Below are 12,176 nucleotides of genomic sequence, written 5' to 3'. Positions count from 1 at the left end.
ACTCACAGCTGATTGCCGGCGCTGCCACCCTGCTGGAAATCGGTGGACGGTGTGCTGCCACCCTGGCGGCATATTAGCTAGAATTAACGTTGTAGTGCCACAAAAAAGCTAGATTTTACAGAACGGTTTTTTAACCTTCTGTTAATTAAAAATTAATAACTAATTAAATGAAATGAAATAAAATAATTTAATGATAACGCAGTATGTAGGCAAACTCCCGGACCTCTAACATTTTTAAGTGCCTTGCGGGGGACACCATTTTGGGAAAAGGGTTATCCGAAATCAAAAACGTTAAAAAGTTTTTATTAGCGTTTCTGGTGTTTTTATTTAGATTTAGGTTTGTATAAGCACCATGGAATTATAGCAAATAATAACCTTTTTTCTTTGGTTTTTGTTTATTGCATTGTCAATTATTTGATTTTAATTCAATATACAGGTCTTTTGTTATTAAAAATTGTACTTCTTTTATATTTGAAATAAGTTTCAACAATTATCTTATTTGAACAAAATTAAATAAAGTCGATTAACTTTTTAAGTTTCGGGTAAAGTTTTTGAGTAGTGTAGTTTAACCTGCCAGACTGCTCAAATTGACCCCCTGTGGCAGCGCCAGCAGTTGGCGCCCTTGGAAGCGTTCAAAAAACATGGAAACATAATGCTCTAAATGAAGGTTTATTGACATCAAAATGCTTTGTTATTCATTCTAGTCTTGCTTGCTCCCCCTCTCCGGCACCGACTGGGCGATCCAGTCCAGATACGGCGGGTTGCCGTTCTGGATGGGCAGCGAGATGACCTCGGCGACGCTGTACGGATGATTCTCGCGGACGAACTTGCTCAGCTCGTCGATGCGGCTGGTGCGCGTCTTGACCACCATCAAGTACTCGTTGTCCTCCGTGACCTTGCCCTCCCACAGGTAGATGGACTCGATGTGGGGCACAATGTTGACGCAGGCGGCCAGTTTCTGGTCGATGATGCTGCGGGCCAGCTTCCTGGCCGACTCGCGGTCCGGCGTGGTCACGAAGGCCACCGCGCTGCTGCCCGCCTGGTAGGCTTCCCCCGACGCGGATGCGGTGGCTGGTGTCTGTTCGGCCATCTTGGCACTGGAATCGGAGACGGAGGAGGAGCACACTGCCCGGCTGCCAATGGTGCACTGGGCTGAACTGCTCGCGGCGAACGCCGGACGGACTGTGACGGCGGCGGTCGTGACGCTGGCCGCGATCAACAGGTTGCGCACCACCGACCAGCGAGAGGTCAAGAGCCTTGGGGAGATACGATATGGCATCAACATGCACTTTGCACGGCCCGCAACGAAGAGCCCGAGCGCTCGCAGCAAGTTGCAATAAGAAGGCAACAAAAAAACAGAGGGCGACGTGTGTTAAGCTTTGGCGTTGCCAGACTGCCCGAGCCGGTTGCTAGCTACTTTCAAGCCAAATCGTAAGAGTGCAAGTGAGTCCTCAAACCCTGAGGGTCCTGTGCACGATGCGATTTTTAGAGCTTGAAGAAAGTTAACTGATATATTACGTAATGTTATCATATTTATTAAAGTTATCATACTATTGCCCAAAAATTAACGCAGTAAATCTTAAAATTCCTCTCACGTCTGCAGGAAAAATATTGAATACTCAGAGCTAAAAGATTCGGATTTTTGTTATATTCAAATCGAGGCGTACAGCAAAAAGACTGACTGTTTTGAGCAGCTTGCTAAATGCTAACGATCCCCATTACTTAAAGAAAAATTACATTTTTGAAAAATTATTGTATTTTTTTAGGGAGGTGCACTATTTTTTGATAAAAAATCTCAAAAATTTAACATTTTTAGGTTTGAATGCCAATGGATTGGAAATTAAACGAGCTCAGCGCGGTATGACATTTCTCATTCTGACAATTATTTTCATTTTGGCTGCCAAAAAACTGAATTTTTATGGCTAAAAACGGTTTTCAGATTTTTGCCAAAAAAACGATATTCAGAATTTTGTCAAAAATACGACTTTTCTATCCGGTTTTGAAGTCGTAGTTTAGCCAAATCAAGGCGTACAGCCAAAAGACCGACTGTGTTGATCAGCTTGTTTAATATGCTAACGATCCCCACCACTTTAAGGTAAATTTAATTTTTGAAAAATTTTTTCATTTTTTGTGGGGTGTGCATCATGATTTTTTGAAAAAAATCTCGAAATTCAAACATTTTCAGATGTGAATGCCAATGGATTGGAAATTAAACGACGAGCTCAGCGCGGTATGACATTTCTCATTCTGACAATTATTTTCATTTTGGCAGCCAAAAAACTGAATTTTTATGGCGAAAAACGGTCTTCAGATTTTTGCCAAAAAAACGATATTCAGAATTTTCTCAAAAATACGATTTTTCTATCCGGTTTTGAAGTCGTAGTTTAGCCAAATCAAGGCGTACAGCCAAAAGACCGACTGTGTTGATCAGCTTGTTTAATATGCTAACGATCCCCACCACTTTAAGGTAAATTTAATTTTTGAAAAATTTTTTCATTTTTTGTGGGGTGTGCATCATGATTTTTTGAAAAAAATCTCGAAATTCAAACATTTTCAGATGTGAATGCCAATGGATTGGAAATTAAACGACGAGCTCAGCGCGGTATGACATTTCTCATTCTGACAATTATTTTCATTTTGGCTGCCAAAAAACTGAATTTTTATGGCTAAAAACGGTTTTCAGATTTTTGCCAAAAAAACGATATTCAGAATTTTGTCAAAAATACGACTTTTCTATCCGGTTTTGAAGTCGTAGTTTAGCCAAATCAAGGCGTACAGCCAAAAGACCGACTGTGTTGATCAGCTTGTTTAATATGCTAACGATCCCCACCACTTTAAGGTAAATTTAATTTTTGAAAAATTTTTTCATTTTTTGTGGGGTGTGCATCATGATTTTTTGAAAAAAATCTCGAAATTCAAACATTTTCAGATTTGAATGCCAATGGATTGGAAATTAAACGACGAGCTCAGCGCGGTATGACATTTCTCATTCTGACAATTATTTGCATAATAACAGCCAAAACACTAATATTTATGACAAAAAATGGGACTTCAAATAAAGGCCAGGCCAAGTAAAACGCCCAACTGCTTTGTTTAGTTTTCATGAATTAGTAATTTTGAAAAGGAATGTGAACAAATCATCTCGATAAACACCTATCACCGACTAACATTGAAACACGATAATAAATACATTGATTATAACCAAACTTAACAGCATAACTAGTGGGGGAGCTCCTCCGGATGGTGTTTCGCCTCATTTACGATACAAGTCGTGCATTCGCATCATTGCCTGGCCGACTTCCCCCGCCGAATTGTCCGGCGGCATCATCGTCCAAGTGTGCCACCAGGATGTTGGGCACCTGCCCATGGCCTCCGCCTCCTTGCCGCCCTCCATCCATCGCGTGTAGGTTGCTTTCCTGCTGATCGGAGGTAGGGTAATCATCGTGCGTCATGGATCATATGGCGGCGCTACTCACCCTAGGACTTTCGAGAAGCAGTTCCTGAGCCATCGGATCGTTGGACGCCGTTTGCCGCGAACGGAGCAATCTCTGGAAGGGGTTCGCCACGCTGAACGTGGACGAGGTGCTGGTGGTTGTGAACGTGTCGTTGCTACCCAGGCTGCTGGATCCCGTGCCCGTGCCTGATCCTGTGCCCGGTTCCGGGTTGAAACCGACTCCGGACTCGGCGCGTTCGTGCTCCAGGAACGTTTTGGTGCCGCCGAGCGTCGCCAGCGGATTCTGGAAATGCAGGTTAATATTGAGATCCTTGTGGCCGCGTTTCCGGTACTCATAGTACATGTACCCGAGTCCGGCGACCAACGATCCGACGGCCAGGACGAGCAGCGCCATCAGCCAGTGGTTGCCCGCCCGCTCCTGCTCCAGTTCCAGGCTGTTGGGCGAACCCGCCAGGACCACCTCGTTGCCGGATCCGTGGGGACACCGTTCGCCCTCGGCCGCCAGTCGGTTGCCGCACATGCACTCGTATCCGTAGTTGGCCTGCAGGCACAGCCCGTGGCAGTGGGCATGCTCGCAGGGATGCGACTCCGGCTGGGGCTGCCGCGACTTGCCGGCCACCACAATGTCCTGGGCGTTCAGCACATTCAGGGGTATCTTGTGGCATATCCGGGATCCATAGAGGGCGCACTGCACCGCTTCCACGGAGCCGAGGTTCACGATAAACACATTGTTTTCGTACAAACTCAGCCCAGAGGGTTGCATCAGGGCATTGGACTTCTGCAGCATGATCTCCGGTCTTCGCATTGGTCCCGACTTCGTCCGATAGCTAATCCTCTCCAGCGTGCGTGAGTGCAGGTCCACGTAGTACAACAACTGCTGATGGGGATCGGTAGTTATGGCCACCATAAAGCTCTCGCTCTTCTGCAGCAGCATGTCCTTGTGACTGCCATCCAGCCTGGCCATGTGAATCTCCGAGCTCGTCTGCCCGTAGCCCTGAGTGCGTATGGCTATGTAGAAGATCTTGGCGTTGTAGCCATCCACAGCCAGGTGCTTGAGATGCTTGGGGCTCTTGACGCGCACTATCCTGCTGCACATGCGTCCCTCGAAGCTGCACGCGTGGATCTCCTGCGCTCCGCTCAGCACATAGACATTGCCGGTGGCCCAATCCAGCGAGAGCTTCGTGGGTGTCGGCAGACCCAAGGCCCGCACTATGACCCTGCTTCGCATGTCGATCTGGTAGATAATGCCCTCATCCTCGGTGGAAAAGTAACCCATTTGCCGGTGCATGTCCACATCGAAACCGGTGATCCTTGAATCATTCGCGGACCAGGCAACGCTGAGCATTACGGGCTGTTCGCTGAGGTTGCGAACTTCGTTGAAGGTGCTGAACAGCAGGGTGGCGCCGGATTGGAGGCTCTTGCAGCTGACTCGATCCTGGCGGAGCATAAAGTCGGCATGACACTGGCACTGATAGCCGCCCATGGTGTTCTCGCACAGCTGGGCACACGGCTGCTGCTCCTGGCACTCGTCAATGTCCAGGCAACTCTTGTGATCCGCGTCCAGGCGATAGCCATCGAAGCAGGAGCACACGGCGCCGGCGGGCGTGGCCCGGCACTTGTGCTGGCACACCGGTCGACCCGAAGTGGATCGGCAGGCCGTGGCGCACTTGGGACCCTCGTCGTGGCCGTTGGCACAGTCGGCGAACTTGTTGCACACCCGCGACATGTCCACACACTCGCCATCCTGGCAGTCGAAGAGATGTGGCCGGCAGGCACGGCTCGAGGTGGTCCAGGCGTGAATCTGACTCTGGTTGTGGTTGCCCTTCTCCTGGTCGCAGCTCAGCTCATCGCTGCCATCGCCGCAGTCCCTCTGGCCATCGCAGCGGAACTCCCGCCGGATGCACTGCCGTCCGGAGCGGCACTTGAACTCGTAGATGCTGCACACATCCCCGCAGTCGGCCTCGTCCTCGCCACGGGGGCACTCGGTGGTGCCGTTGCAGCGCACAGCAGATGGCAGGCAGATCTTCAGATTGCTCGTGCACTGGTACTGGCCCTCCGGACAGGATATGTTCACCGTGGACGAGTCCATGTCGCAGTTCAGCTCGTCCGACCGATCGCCGCAGTCGTTGTGGCCATCGCACACCAGACTCCTGTCCAGGCACTGGCCCAGCTGGCAGCGGTGCATGTCCTGCGGACAGCTGCGGTGGGCACACTTGTCGTGCTCATCCGATCCGTCGCTGCAGTCGATCCGCCCGTCGCACTCCCAGCTGCCCGCAATGCAGGATCCGCTGCCGCACTGGAACATGCCCGGCTCGCATCGCGTGGTTGTCTCGCACAAGGCCTCGTCGGAGTTGTCGCCGCAGTCGTTGGTGCCATCGCAGACCAGGCTCGAGTCCACGCACTTGCCATTGTCGCAGGCGTGCTGGTGGACATGGCACTTCTTCGCCTTGTCTGTAAAGGGAAAATAACATGGGTTTTGGTTGGACCCATTATGGAATTGTGATTTCAGTTGATCCTGCTTCGCTTACCGAACTTCTCGCAGTGCTGCTCATCCGACTGGTCGTGGCAATCCTTGCGATCGTCGCAGCGCCGCTCCATGGCGATGCACTGCTCCCCATTGTGGCAGGCGAACTGCGCTGGCGAGCACATCACTTTGGGCTTCTTGCGGTGCTGCTCGTCGCAGTCCACCTCATCCGAGTTGTCCACACAGTCGCGCCGCCCGTTGCACCGATGGTTCAGGGTGAGGCACTCGCCGCTGTGGCAGCGGAACTCGCAGTCTAGGGCCTCCACGCAGGTGCGGTTTCCGGCATCCCGGTAAACGAATCCGGCCGGACACAGACAGATCGAGTGGTAGGGTCCCTCGCCCACGCAGATGTGCGAACAGCCGCCGTTCTGCTGCTGGCAGGGATGCGAGTCCCGGCCGACGGGTGAACTGGAGGCCAACGGAATTTTCCTGGGTGCGGCGATGGGTGCGAACGGCACGATGGCGTCGGGATCACTGCTACCCATGATGTCTATCATCTTTCGCGGCCCCATGTTGCTCTTGTGCGTCCAGAAGATCCGCGGCGTGCCCATCTCGCTCCAGAATAGGTCGTGGTGAACCAGAGCCAGGCTGTAGGGACGCCTCAGCTTGCCCCGGAACATTTGGCTCTGCGGCAGGACGTAGTTCGAGAAGCTAATCCTGCCCAGGTCGCTGTCCGACCAGAAGAGCGTCTGGGTCTCGTGGTCGGCGGCCAACCGGATGTCATCATCGCCCAGATCGTCCTCGAAGACATGCACCTGCTCACCCTTGCCGCTCAGCGGTATCCTGTCGATGTGAGTGTGCCGCCGTGCCTTGAGCACCACATACAGATAGCCCTCGGTGGGCATGACACTCAGTCCAATGGGCCACTCCTGGCCGGGGAAGAAGCGGATGAGGGCACGATGGCGTGTCTGCAGGGAGAGCACCTCAATCACGCCCCGCTCCGAATCCGCCCAGTAGAGATTCCGGCTCAGATGGTCGAAGGCCAGGGCACTCACATTGCCCAGGCTAGAGCGGACCAGGACGCTGGTCTCGTGCTGCTCCGGCTGGAACTCCAGGATCAATCGCTGGTCATTGTCCGCTATTAGGAGGGTGCCATTGATCCGATTGTAGACCATTTCGTTGATGACGCAGGGCAGTGTGTACGTCTTGCTGATCTGATGGCGTCCAAAGGTTGTGTGCTCGAACTCCAGGAGCACCTGGCCCAATCCCACGAACAGTCGCTGGCGCTTCTCCATGAGCATGCAGCGATGCTGATCCGGCGCCAAGCGCATTCCATCCGGACAGGCGCAACTATGACCACCGACCTCGGGTTCGGCCAGGAGGCAGAGATGCGAGCACCTGGCATTCTCACAGCCGTGGGTGGAGTTCGGCTGCTTGGCGGGATGATAGATGTGCACGGCGTATATGGTGCGGTCCTTGGCCAGGATGCGATGCCCCTTGCCGGAGAACTTGTGGCAAGCGTGCACGCTTTTCGTGGCCCAATCCGACCAGTACAGCTGATCCTCGAATATGGCCAGGCCATAGGGATGCTTCAGCATCCCATCCAGCACCGTACGCCGGCCGGTTCCATCGGGTCGCACCGTCTGGACACTTCCCAGCTTGGCATCCACCCAGTAGATCCTCTGCTGGTGCATATCCAACGCAATGCCGTTGGGCCAGTGGATATTGTCGCTCACAATGGGCCGCGATCGGCTGCCATCCATGGAGGCGCGGCCTATCATTGGCTTCTCGCCCCAATCCGTCCAGAACATCAGACCACGCTGTGGCCACACGGCCAGCGATCGCGGCTGGTGCACATCCTGGGTGACCAGGACGACACAGTTGATGCCATCGTTCGAGCAGACGGCTATGTGCCGCATTATGTTGTCCGAGAAGTAGATGTTCTGCGTTAGCCAGTCCACGGCCAGGTCTTCGGGTGCGTCCAGGCCGGAGGTCAGCAGGATCTCCGGCTGCGAACCGTCGCTGTTTGCCTTCACAATGCTCTCCGCCTCGTTCTGGATGTTGGTCCAGTAGATGTGACTGCCATCGTAGGCCACGCCAATCACCTTGCTGAGATTTCCGGCCAGCGGGTAGATGTGGTTCCGTACGTTGTCCTCGTGCAGGTGCATCCCCATAATGGTCATCTGGGTGCTGTACAGCAGAAGGGGCTGGTGATCCTCGGAGGCGTGGACGATGGCGCGGCAAGTACGATTGTCCTTGGCCAGCTGGTAACCTGGATCGCAGACGCATCGAAAGCCTCCCGAGGTGTTCTCGCATGACTGGCTGCATAGATCATCTCGCTCCTGGCACTCGTCAATGTCCTCGCATTTGTCCTCGAACTTGCCCTTCCGGAAACCCGTCGGGCAGTGGCACTCGGCTCCGCCGGTGGGCATCATGTGGCACTTGGCCCCCGGCGGACACTTCTTCACCCCGCAATCGGGCTTGGAGTGGCAGAGGTCAGATTCGTCGCTTCCGTCGGAACAGTCGGTGTGGCCGTCGCACACTTCGCTCAGAAGCAGGCAGGTTTCGCGATTCCGGCACAGGAATTTGCCCATCTGGGGTTGGCAAAGGTCCTCTGAAGGCAGAAGAGGTTTGTAACAGATTAAATCAGATTTTACTCTTGGATTTATAGAATGTATAGACTTTCTACATTTGATAATCCCTTGATAAATGTTTAATAACATTTTATGTTAAGATTTTTTGGATTTACAGATCTCTATATAAAATATTTATTTAAGTAAGGGTAGATAGATAGAAATGAGAAATCCAGGCCAGTTTAAAACCCACCGCATCCCCTCTCATCGCTTCCATCGCCGCAGTCGTCGACGCCATCGCAGACCCAGTTCTTCCGCCGCAGGCACCGTCCGTTGGCGCACAGGTGGCCCGTGGAGGAGCAGGTGGCCTTCGCCTGCTCGCAGCCGGTCACCTCGTCCGACCTGTCCGCACAGTCCGCTCGGCCGTCGCACATGAAGTCAGCCGGAATGCAGGTGCGATCCTGCTGGCACGTGAACTCGAACTCGCTGCAGTTGCGCATGCGCCGGCTGGTGTCCCACAACCGGAGTCCCACTCCCGGCCGCGCCGGGCAGTTGAGCTCGTCCTCGCCGCCGGGACAGTTGTCGATGCCGTTGCACATTAGTTCCGCTGCCAGGCAGGCTCCGTGTGGCTGGGCACACGGGAACCAATGTGGCGCTCGGCACAGTCGGTAGTCTGGACGGGGAAAAGGGAACAGAGATGTGTTATAAAATATATTTATAGTATTCTTACTATTTAAGTAACCAGTAAATCAAAAGAAATATATTAAACTGCCATAAAATTCCATAAAATATGAGAAAAGGTATTAACCTGAAGAAGCTTATCATACGATTATCGCAGAAATCTCTTGGGATGCCTCCGATAATAAAATAGGTTGGAAACAGGGTATTTTAAGTTTAGAATTTATAATTTTATAAGCAGCTTTTCGGAACTATTAATAAAAAAACATGTTACAAATGTATTTTTTATAACTAATTTTTGTGACAAATATTTCTAGATAAGACATACTTATATTTACAGGAACCTTGGAATTTAAAAAACATATTTTTATAAATAGCTCTCAGCTTCAAATAAATTTTAAGATAAATATTTAAAATAATTTTTGAAATATTGATGGATTTTTATTTCGGTTTCAGATTATTTTTGAAAGTAACGCTGTTTCTTGTGTCAATCCTTACTAGATAAGACATACTTCTTTTAAAAATTGTTTTAAAAAATGGTTCCCAACTTTAAGATTTTAAAAATATAAAACTTAAATGATTTTTAAAATATTGATGGATATTTCTTTTGGTCTAAATGTAATCCTAACCTAGAAATAGTGCACAACTTATAAACTGGAGTTATCCAAAGTGTTGGGATCAAGTGGAGACTCAAGACTTGGTTTTAGATGGGAAGCTCTTTTAACTTATTAAAATCGGAAGGGTATAATGCAGAAAAAATCTGTTAAATTCCTAATATGCCTTGTATATAGCTATGAACTTCGGGATTTAAGATCTCTTGGGGATTCTCTTCAGATGGTACATATAAAACCGTATTATGTTAGCAGGAACTATAGTCCATTGGGTAACAATGGAGGGATCCCTCTCCCCCACCCTTTGGGGTCCAGGACCAGCCCCCCGCTCACCGCAGTCCATTTCATCCGTGCCGTCCTTGCAGTCTCCGCGTCCGTCGCACATCTTCGCCTGTAAGATGCAGCCGCCGTCTCTGCACTGGAATTGTCCCGCATCGCACCGCGTGTCCGCAGATCCCGGCGTGCCGGCAGCAGCAGCACCGCAAAGGCCCAGGAGCAGTAGCACCGGGATGGCCAGGTGGCGCTCAGCAGCTCCCCGGGTTGCGCCTCCATGGTGTGTTTGATCCTTGGCCTTAAATCGCAAATCTCCGTAACTGGAAGGGCAAGCGCGTGTCTGCGAGGTTAGGTTGAATCCTCGCCGGCTGGTGGTCATCTTCGGGCTCTCTGCCCGCTTCCTTCGCTCGCTGGGTGGCACCTGGTGCTCCGGCTGGCACATTCAGCACGGAACGCACAATTTACTCGACAATTAACACTTAAAACGGGGAAAATGTATTAAAACTGGAAACGGGAACAGGGAAGTATGGCTTGCAGCTTGGAAAGCCGAAAGCGAATTGAACGAGAAAACCGTTCCAACGGATCAGGTCAATTGGGCGCGGGCTGGAAAGGCACCGTTATCCCAGTGTGACCGGAGGCAGGCGGCGGAAATGCACCAAAAAGCATTGGGCGAGGAAACGGGTGTACTCTGTACCTGGTAAACAAACTTTCAAAAACCTATTTTCGAAAAATATTTAAAAACCAAAAAAACATTTGCAATGAATGTTTTAATGTTAATATAACAATAAGTGCGCAGGAAAGGGTCCCAGCATCAATCTTGTAGTTTAATATATTTTCTTTTGAAAATACAAGTGTTAAAAATTATACGAAATTTCATTAAAACAAATAAAATGTTTGTGTCAGTGGCAACAGACGCTAATACTGCCGCAGAAAATCCACACTTTTTTCAAAGCATTCCTTTAAGTCTAGACACCTATTTTTCGAAGTGTATCCCAATACCTCAACCGGGTGGCAACGCCCAAGCGAACCGCGCACTATCAATTTAAATTTGAAAAAACCCGACCATCTAATATCAAATCGCAAAAGGATTGCACCAAATACAGGGTGATTAATTGGCTGGCCATGATGTCAGCGGTGTCGAGAGATCTCCAGCCAAATTACTGCAGTGCGAGTCCGCGGGATGCGAAACCGAAGCTGGAACAGAAACATCTGCCCATTTGGATGACCCATTGCAACAATTAATAACGGTTATGCCGCGAGATTTATGGCCGACGACATATAAACAAGACCAAAGCGCTTTGGCCGTCTCGACCCAACCGCCAAATGTCATAAAAAATCAGAGACAAAACCCGAAATGCTTAGAAACCAGAAGAGCACTCACAAATTGTATAATTAAGGAAAGGAGCGAGTGCGAGTTCGAGTTCGTCAGCGACTTCACACGCCGTAGGGGGCGTGCCGCAGTCGTAAAAAAACTAACGCAATGCCAAACCCAAAACTGGGAGTGCACTGGGAGAAAAGCCAGTGAACTTTGAATTATGTGTGCCTTAGAAAGGTCCTGACTTGCAGCGACATTTTTGACATCTTGGAGTACCAAAAGAAATTTTGGAATACCTAAAAAAATTTTTTGTTTAAATAAATACTCTTACGTAAGTTTTACCTTTGATAAAAAAAAGTACCTTTAAATCTTTACTCAATGGGTAGTAAATACACAAGGTTTTTACATTTTAAAAACGGTTTTTTTTGGTATACATGTCGAATGAGTAATATAAGGGAAACCTTGTTCCTTAAATCACATTTTTAGTTTTTGGATAAAAGCCCTAAAAAATATATGAGTTTTTAAACACAAAAAAAAATAATTCTAATGTAGTGTACTTACATTTTTTTATTTAGTAAAAAAAAAATTAATAATCGATTATTCCTCCCAGTGTATGCACTCTATAAGGCGAACGTGGTTTTTCCACGGCCAGACAATTTGGGGCTTCTCTGCCGGATGAGTCGTGGGACATCGAACGAGCTGCGCTGACAAGCGAACATGACGAACTTTTCGGATCTGCTGGGGGACTCCATCTGCCGAGTCTAGCGACTCCGCTCTGCTGTCCGGCTGCCGGCTGCCTGCTGCCCGT

The 12,176-nt window shown here is 49.9% G+C and overlaps 2 protein-coding genes across 5 annotated transcripts; both read right to left on the bottom strand.

Moving 5' to 3' along the window:
* Positions 1-650: 650 nt before the first annotated feature.
* Positions 651-1,383, bottom strand: LOC108023931 (protein CutA homolog). Its single transcript, XM_017093616.3, has one exon. It carries the CDS (start codon positions 1,283-1,285, stop codon positions 701-703), a length of 585 nt encoding a protein of 194 aa, XP_016949105.1. The 5' UTR covers positions 1,286-1,383; the 3' UTR covers positions 651-700.
* Positions 1,384-3,088: 1,705 nt separating this feature from the next.
* Positions 3,089-10,657, bottom strand: LOC108024001 (putative vitellogenin receptor). Of its 4 annotated transcripts, none has more exons than XM_044093304.2 (6): positions 10,114-10,657; positions 8,745-9,164; positions 5,983-8,532; positions 3,802-5,905; positions 3,477-3,737; positions 3,089-3,419 (listed from the first exon to the last, which is right to left on the bottom strand). In XM_044093304.2, exons 1-6 carry the CDS (start codon positions 10,493-10,495, stop codon positions 3,254-3,256), a joined length of 5,883 nt encoding a protein of 1,960 aa, XP_043949239.1. In that variant the 5' UTR covers positions 10,496-10,657; the 3' UTR covers positions 3,089-3,253. The 4 variants fall into 4 exon arrangements, with proteins under 4 accessions (XP_043949239.1, XP_043949240.1, XP_043949236.1 ...); XM_044093305.2 differs by having other exon boundaries at positions 3,089-3,416; XM_044093301.2 differs by having other exon boundaries at positions 3,477-5,905.
* Positions 10,658-12,176: the final 1,519 nt, after the last annotated feature.

The sequence above is a fragment of the Drosophila biarmipes genome, chromosome X (genome assembly GCF_025231255.1).
Source record: "Drosophila biarmipes strain raj3 chromosome X, RU_DBia_V1.1, whole genome shotgun sequence".
In the NCBI taxonomy this organism is placed as follows: domain Eukaryota; kingdom Metazoa; phylum Arthropoda; class Insecta; order Diptera; family Drosophilidae; genus Drosophila; species Drosophila biarmipes.
This window is presented reverse-complemented; position numbering and strand designations above follow the sequence as displayed.

Coding starts and splice junctions, on each gene's coding strand:
- LOC108023931 (XM_017093616.3), bottom strand. CDS start 1,285: ATGTTGATGCCATATCGTATCTCCCCAAGGCTCTTGACCTCTCGCTGG.
- LOC108024001 (XM_044093301.2), bottom strand. CDS start 10,495: ATGTGCCAGCCGGAGCACCAGGTGCCACCCAGCGAGCGAAGGAAGCGG. Junction 5,906..5,982: donor GCAGCACTGCGAGAAGTTCG/GTAAGCGAAGCA, acceptor TTCCCTTTACAG/ACAAGGCGAAGAAGTGCCAT. Junction 3,420..3,476: donor TGCTTCTCGAAAGTCCTAGG/GTGAGTAGCGCC, acceptor ACCTCCGATCAG/CAGGAAAGCAACCTACACGC.